This window comes from Otolemur garnettii, unplaced genomic scaffold, assembly GCF_000181295.1.
Source record: "Otolemur garnettii isolate 467f Iridium unplaced genomic scaffold, OtoGar3 scaffold00029, whole genome shotgun sequence".
In the NCBI taxonomy this organism is placed as follows: Eukaryota; Metazoa; Chordata; class Mammalia; order Primates; family Galagidae; genus Otolemur; species Otolemur garnettii.
The window spans coordinates 15,124,085-15,131,267 of record NW_003852424.1 but is presented as its reverse complement, the minus strand read 5'-3'; the positions used below and the strand labels follow the sequence as shown (position 1 = coordinate 15,131,267).

Sequence of the window (7,183 nt, the reverse complement as noted above, 5' to 3'; positions counted from 1 at the left end):
AACCCGCCACCTTAGGTGTACGTGGCTGGCGCCTTAGCCGGTTGAGCTATAGGCGCCGAGCCCCTATTCATCTTTCAACATCTTGGTTCCAGAGCCCTTTCCCGCCATTCGCATTGCAGAAAAGGGCTCTAAGTGCCTATGTCCAGCTCTGTCCTTCCAGCCGACCTGACCATCATTCAGATAGCTCCCTCCAGGTTTATCCCGTCTCTCCGTCCCTGCGTAAGGTGCCTCATTTTCCAGCCTTTCCCAGCCAAAGCCAGGCCGCGAATGTTGTTGTTCCCGGATGCGGCCGGCAGGTGGCGCTGCAGTTACGGGGCTCGCGGACGGATCGGGACCGGAAGTCAGCTAGGCGGCCTCTAGCTAGGGCGCGGACCCGGGTAGCCTTTAGCGTCTGCTATGCTGCGGGCCTGCGGCACCCTTGCTCAGCTGACTCCCCACTAAAGCTCCGGGCGCTACAAGGGCCCCCAGGAATGACTAGAGGACCCAGGAGTTACAGAAACAGGCACACACCCCTGGACTCCTGGCTCCCAGATGCATACTACAGCAGGTTATGTCCCAACTGGGCACCAGACGCTCCAGGACCTAGTTAACAGGAAGGAGGCAGGGCCATCCTACCCACCTCTACCCAGAGGGGTGATGGGGTCAGGGAGACTGAAGGTGAGGCATAAAGGTGGTAGAGAATGAGAAGGGCCGGCCTTACACCAGAACAACCCTGGATATGGGTAGAGGTAGTCAAGCCCTTAACTTAGGGCTATAGGCCCACTTCTAGGGACCCACAGATACCAATAAGACCCTCACATCACCAGCCAACACAGGTCTTGAAAGTGTAATCACTTTTATTTGAATTTTTGAGAGCAAAAGAAGGGTACATTATTAATACCTATCTTTCCAAGTTGAGACCTATGACTGTTTCCAAAAGACTTCAAATAAGAAACTTCTCCTCAAATACAAGGATAATCTGAGTCATCTTAAACCAGCAATAAAAAAGTAAAATATAAATTTTTATTTAGAATTAAAGCAAATACTTCAGTATCACAAACACAATATTAAACTTCAAGAAATATACCGCTAATTTGGAGTGAGCATTTATTTGCACAATTACAACATGCGGACAAACCCAGAAGAGATGAACAAGTCTGACATTTCCACCCCAGCACAGCAGTGGCCCTCCAACCCCGCAGCAACAGCAGGGACTGCCAGGGAGGGGGCTCCGACCTCCAGCCCCATCTCCCAGGAGCGCAAGGCCAGCAGGCCACTGCCACTACTATTCTTCCTCACCAGAAGACTCTCTCTCAAAAGTGTAGGCCATGAAGCAAGCGTCGGGTCTCTTGGGGACGAGGGGATGCCCTGGTCTCACAATCTCAAAGCCCAAAAAGCTGAAGGTGCGGAGCAAGGCAGCTGTGGGGTAAAGGCTGTCAGGGCCGACAGGGCTTGGGCAGACCCAGAAACTAGGCAGGGAAAAGGGGGCAACCTCCCTCACCTAGTAGGTGATTGATGGGTGTCACTTACCTCTGTCCTCTCGGTTCTTGTGGAAGCAGATGAAAACATGGTCGGATTGGAGCTGCTCCTCTGCAAACTCGAGAAGAACTGCGAAACTACAGCACAGGGTCCTCAGCACCATCCCCTCTAACAATGCCCTGTCAACACACCTCCTACCTGGTGTCTTATTTACTGAGAGTAAACAAGCCTGGCTTGTTCTCTAAGGAGGGTGTCCTGGGCACCACAGAGTGCTGAGCAGTGTCCTTGGCCCCACCAACACCCCATGATAACAATGTACTGGGGGCACATCATAAGTAACACTATTTAAAAAGTAAGCCCCCTCCCAATAAAACGCTGGTGGCAATGTCCTCACCTGTCTTTGCTCCCCTCGGGCAGTGCACCGCCAGGGATCTCGATGTACAGGCTGCGGCCACTCAGCACTGCTCTCCAGGTAATGTGTTTGGCATCTGTGAGCCTGGACTGGACATTAAGAATCCTCGTCTTGTTGTTAGACGTTAATTCCTCTGTTACATTCAGCCGATTATCCTGTTGAAGGAGAGAGATAGTCACTAGAAACCCCACTCTGGCAGTGGGGGTGAGCCCCTCTCAAAAGGTTAAAAGTAAACACAGGCTGGTGGCAATTTAGAAAAGGCAGAGAGAACCAAGACTACCCAGCAGTGCCACAATTAGGGCCTGAATGAGGGAGGGTGGGGTACAGGGCAGGTGGGAAACCCCATCTGAGGCTTGAATGGGAGCTTACAGAGCTCCTTGCTGCTGCTGAGGACAGAACAGGTGCACAGAGACACTATGGGCAATGTTGTAGCACAGCAGCAGGTCAGGAACACTCATTCCACCCCCACAAGGCAGGGTGCCCTAAGAGCCCCTGATACTTACAGAGTACAATAAGTTAGCTGAAAGACTGTGATCCCGCTGGCTATTCCCTCGCCCACCTGGGATCTTCAGGGGTGGGTGAGGGACATCAGGAGCACCACCGAGGCCCCGGACCCAGGTTACTACAGCAATTGAGGGAGACCCTGGAACTACAGGAAGTGATCATCAGGACAAAGTACCTGCTCGACAGAGAGCCAAAGAGGAATTTCCACCCTTCTCAGTCTTGGCCAGCGCCCACTGCCCACTGCTCTGGTTGGGACCCAGCACTCCCCATATACACGGGGCCCCGGCAAGGGCAGCTCCTACAAAAAGAGGCAAGCAGCCTTTACAGCGACTCCCCAAGGATCACACTCTCCTCAGTGAAGGCCTGTTCCCAAGACTACCATCAAGATTCAGAGTCTCTCCCAAGCCCAGCCCTCTACTCAAGTTTCACTTCCTATTTGGCACAGCAGTAGGCATCTGAAATTCTGACTTCTCTGGGGCACCAGTCACTTTTCTGGAGAAGCCCCTCTGCCACAAACCTCTCGCTGTCTAGACACAACTCGAGTGGGACTTGGGCCGCCGGCACCCAACCCAGCAGAGGACAGCGCGCTAGCCGGCCCCTCCTGCACCCTGGCCCTCCCGGTTGCGTCATCTCAGCAGACGCGGCCCTCGCGCCCCGGGGGAGATTTTCACAATCGCGCAGCCGACGACGCCAGCAGCCATTTGCTGCGCGGCGTAAACAGGCCCCAAAGTCGCCTCCATCTTGCACCGCTCCCACCCGGCCCCGAACCACGGCTTCAGGCTCCTGGCCCCCGGGGCTCATCAACGCCGACCTTGGCTAAAGAGACCCCTCGGGGAAACGCGGCTGCGACACTGCGAGCCACACGACCACCACCAACACATCGGGCACCGGCGCCCCGGAAGCGATATCGACACCAGGCTCCGAGAAGATTGTTCAAACGCCTTGGGCTCCCTGGGGAGCCTAGGCCATTCACACCGGCTCGTTTAAAACCGAGCCCACAAGGGCGATCGCGCCCAGGTACCGCGTGTAAGTTTGTCCACTTAAGAGCTTCGGCCCCTGAAGCCAATCCTCCTCGCCGCTACAAAAAAGTGCAGATTCACGGGACCGGCGGGCCTCACTCGGCCTCGGGCCAGCTCCAAAGCTCGCCCCGCCCCCAACCTATTTCCTCATTCAGTGTCCCCGATCGTGCCCAAAATTCGACTATCTGTTCCCCTCAACCTGACCTCCGACTCCATCCCCATCCCAAACCCAACTCCCCATCCCGCGACCCCCAAACCTAACCCCCAGTCAGACACATCTCTCCCAAATCAGACCTCCCCGGTGCGTAACCCCAAACCCAATCTCCCGAGTGCGCCGCCAGGCAGAGGGAGACCTCGGGACCGGCCCCACCCCCACCCTGGTCGAGAATCCGCCACCGCGCGATCGTGGCCTTAACAAAAAGGCGGATCTCGCGCTCCCGGGACTTATCTGACGCCCGAGGAAGGCCCCCCACAGGCCTGCACGGCCGGCGCTTCTGGAAGCTTCGGGCGGGGGCGGGGCCCTCACCTCTCGCTGCTGCAGCCGCCGCGGCTATGGAGACTGAGGAGCGGCATGATGAGGGTAGCGTGGACGGTGGCGCTGGCTTTATCCCCTTCCTTCTCTCTGGCGAAGCAGTGGCTGTTGAGGATCCGCTGCAGGGAGGATTTCACCATCCGGCCGCTGGGGTCCGAAACCAGGAAAACCTCCGCTGCGCCCCTCCGCGCCGCCGCCGCTATTCGCCGTTCGCAAAATGGCGCCGTCGCCGCCGGCCGCATTTATAGGCGCCACGCTCAGGCCACGCCCCCCACGCCTCCGGGAACGCGGCCGCACAAGGGGGAGGATCCGCGGAGCAGCCGCAAAAAAAAACAAAAAAAAAAGCTAAAAAAAACAAAAAAAAAAAAAAAAAAAAAAACAGAGCAGACACACACACACACACACAGGTCGAAATCGGGGCGGTGCAGATGATTGGTCAGTACGCCTCGAACTTCGTCCCTCCCGCGAGCGTCCTCGGGCGCGCGGCGGCCGGGCTGCCGTGTACTGGGTACGTGCGGCGCACACCCGCCCTGCTCCGCCCCCACAGTTTAGCCTTGGTACTGGATGCAGTAATGGGGGCCTGTTACTGGGGGAGGGGGGGTCCTCGCGACACCCTAGAGTCCGTCATTGTCCCCATTGCCCTCGCTAAAGGTCTCTTCACCCCGCAGGGCCTTCTCCCAGGGGAACTTGGGGCAACAAAGGCATGGGGGGGTCCACATCGCCCATCCACCCATAGGAGAAAATTATTTTCTGCAATAACCTTGTAACAATCGATAGTAATTATAGTTTTGTTGACTTGGTCTTTCAGTTTTCGTTTTTTTGGAGGCAGAGTCTCACTACGTTGCCCTCCTTAGAGTGTTGTGGCGTCACAGCTCACAACAACGTCCAGCTCTTGGGCTTAAGCGATTCTCTTGCCTCAGCCTCCCAAGTAGCTGGGACTACAGACGTCCGCCACAACGCCCGGCTACTTTTTGTTGTTGTTGTTGCAGTTGTCATCGTTGTTTAGCTGGCCTAAGCCAGGCTTGAACCTGCCTTCCTCGGTGCAGGTAGGCAGCGCCGAAGCCACTGTGCTATGGGCACCAAGCCTGGTCTTTCAGTTTTAAAACAGCTTATATTTTTTCCTAAGATAGGGCTATTGAGAAAAACAATTTTTAAAGAAGGGGGAAAACCCACAGCATACATTTGTTTTAAAAAGAGAACTTTCAATGTTAGAGATAACTATCCAGATTTGGGGGCCGGGCGCAGTGGCTCAAGCTGTAATCCAAGCACTCTTGGAGGCTGAGGCAGGTAGATTGCTTCAGCTCCCATGTTTGAGACCACCCTGAGCCAGAGCTAGACCTAATCTCTAAAAATAGCTGGCGCTGTGGGTGGGGCCTGTAGTCTCAGCTACTTGGGAGGCTGAGGCAAGAGAATCGTTTGAGCTCTAGAGTTTAAGGTTGCTGAGAGCTGTGACTCCATGACACTCTACCGAGGGCAACATAGTGAGACTCTTTTTTTCCTCAAAAAAAAAAAAAAAAAGATACTATCCAAATTTACAATTCAAACATAAATTTTGCTCCTTGCAGATTAAGTCAGAAAGACTTTTCTTCTTGTGTAAACTTAAATTTGCCCTTCTGGGCAGCAACAAAACTTTACTCCTGGGAGTTAAAATTCGGAAACACAATTCATATGTAAGCTGAAATTTGGATCTGCAAATTAAAAATATTCCTTTTGCAGTTATATTCGATAAACTATTTTGGGTGCAAACTAAAATTTGAACTTATCAAGCAAAGATACTTTACCTCCTGATTAAATAAAAAGAAATACTTCATGTATGAAGTAGAATTTGCATTTAATAAGCAAAAATATAACTCTGCGGTTAAATACAGGTACATATTTTGTGTGTACACTAAAATTTGGACTTACAAAACAAAAATATTCCACCTTGAAATTCTATTCAATAAAATAGTTCATATTTCATTCTATGCATTAAATTTTGCTCATTCCAAGCAAAAACACTCCTTGCATGGCAGCACACATGGCTCAGTGGGTAGGGCACTGGCCACATACACCAAGGCTGGTGGTTTGAACCCAGTCCCAGCCAGCTGAGATCAGCAATGACAACTGCAACAAAAAAATGGCTGGGTGTTGTGGCGGGTTTCGGTGGTCCCAGCTGTGTGGGAGGCTGAGGCACGAGAATGGCTTAAGCCCAGGAGTTTGAGGTTGCTATAAGCTGTGACACCATGGCACTTTACCAAGGGCCACATAGTCAGACTCTGTCTAAAAAAAAAAAAAAACTCCTTGCAGATTACAGTTAATGGTTTTAATTTTTAAGCACAAATAGAAACTCCAACAAGTTAAAGGTAGGATTGAGGTAACCGCTTGACTGCTTGATTCTAGGTCTTTAGAATCTCTATCTCTCATTTTATTTTGAACCTACTGCATTTGAGTTAGAGACACAAACTTTTCCTCAAAGGGACCTGGAATGATTAGGAGTGATTTACAAACCCACAGAAATTTGGCAGGGTGCAGGGGCTCATACCTGCAAACCAAGCACTCTGGCTAGGTCAAGGTGGGAGGATTACTTGAGCTCAGGAGTTCAGAGGCCAGCCCGAGCAAAAGGGAGACTCCATCTCTACTGAAAAAAATAAAATAAAATAGAAAAAACTTGCTGAGCATTGTAGTGGGCGCCTGTAGTCTCAGTTATTTGAGAGGCTGAGGTTAAGAGGATTGCATGAGCCCAAGGGTTTGAGGTTGCTGTGAGCTATGATGCTACGGCACTCTACCCAGGGCGACAAAGTAAGCCTGTGTCTTAAAACACACACACACACACACACACGCATGCACACACAAGTAACTTACTCTGCAATAGGCCAGGCCAAGTCCCATGTATCTCCAAATTACTTTCCATGTGGATTGAAATATTTATTAAAAGATACCTTTAAAAAATGTCTAAATTGGGGCAGTGCCTGTGGCTCAAAGGAGCAGGGCACCAGCCCCATATGCCGGAGGTGGCGGGTTCAAACCCAGCCCTGGCCAAAAAAAATAAAAAAAATTCCTGACCTCAGGCAATCCACCCTCTTCCACCTCCCAGATTGCTAGGATTACAGGTGTGAGCCATAGGCCCTGCCTTTTAGTGAACTTTATAATTGTTTTACATTTTTCCTCTGAGATGGCATGCTTTTGTTGTGAGGACCCACTTCCCCCAGCCCCCATTGAGGAGGATTCATATCTTTGTTATTATTTAGGCCTGTTTCTTTCTTTTTTCTTTTTTTTTTT

General features: G+C 51.8%; 1 protein-coding gene across 1 annotated transcript; it reads right to left on the bottom strand.

Annotated features, from left to right (window-relative positions):
• Window positions 1–824: 824 nt before the first annotated feature.
• OAZ1 (ornithine decarboxylase antizyme 1) lies at window positions 825–4,144 on the bottom strand. The gene is given in 5 exon segments (NM_001289715.1): window positions 825–1,398; window positions 1,510–1,595; window positions 1,853–2,025; window positions 2,374–2,519; window positions 3,920–4,144. Coding segments are annotated over 5 exon segments (684 nt in total). The 5' UTR covers window positions 4,066–4,144; the 3' UTR covers window positions 825–1,264.
• Between the last annotated feature and the right edge of the window lie 3,039 nt (window positions 4,145–7,183).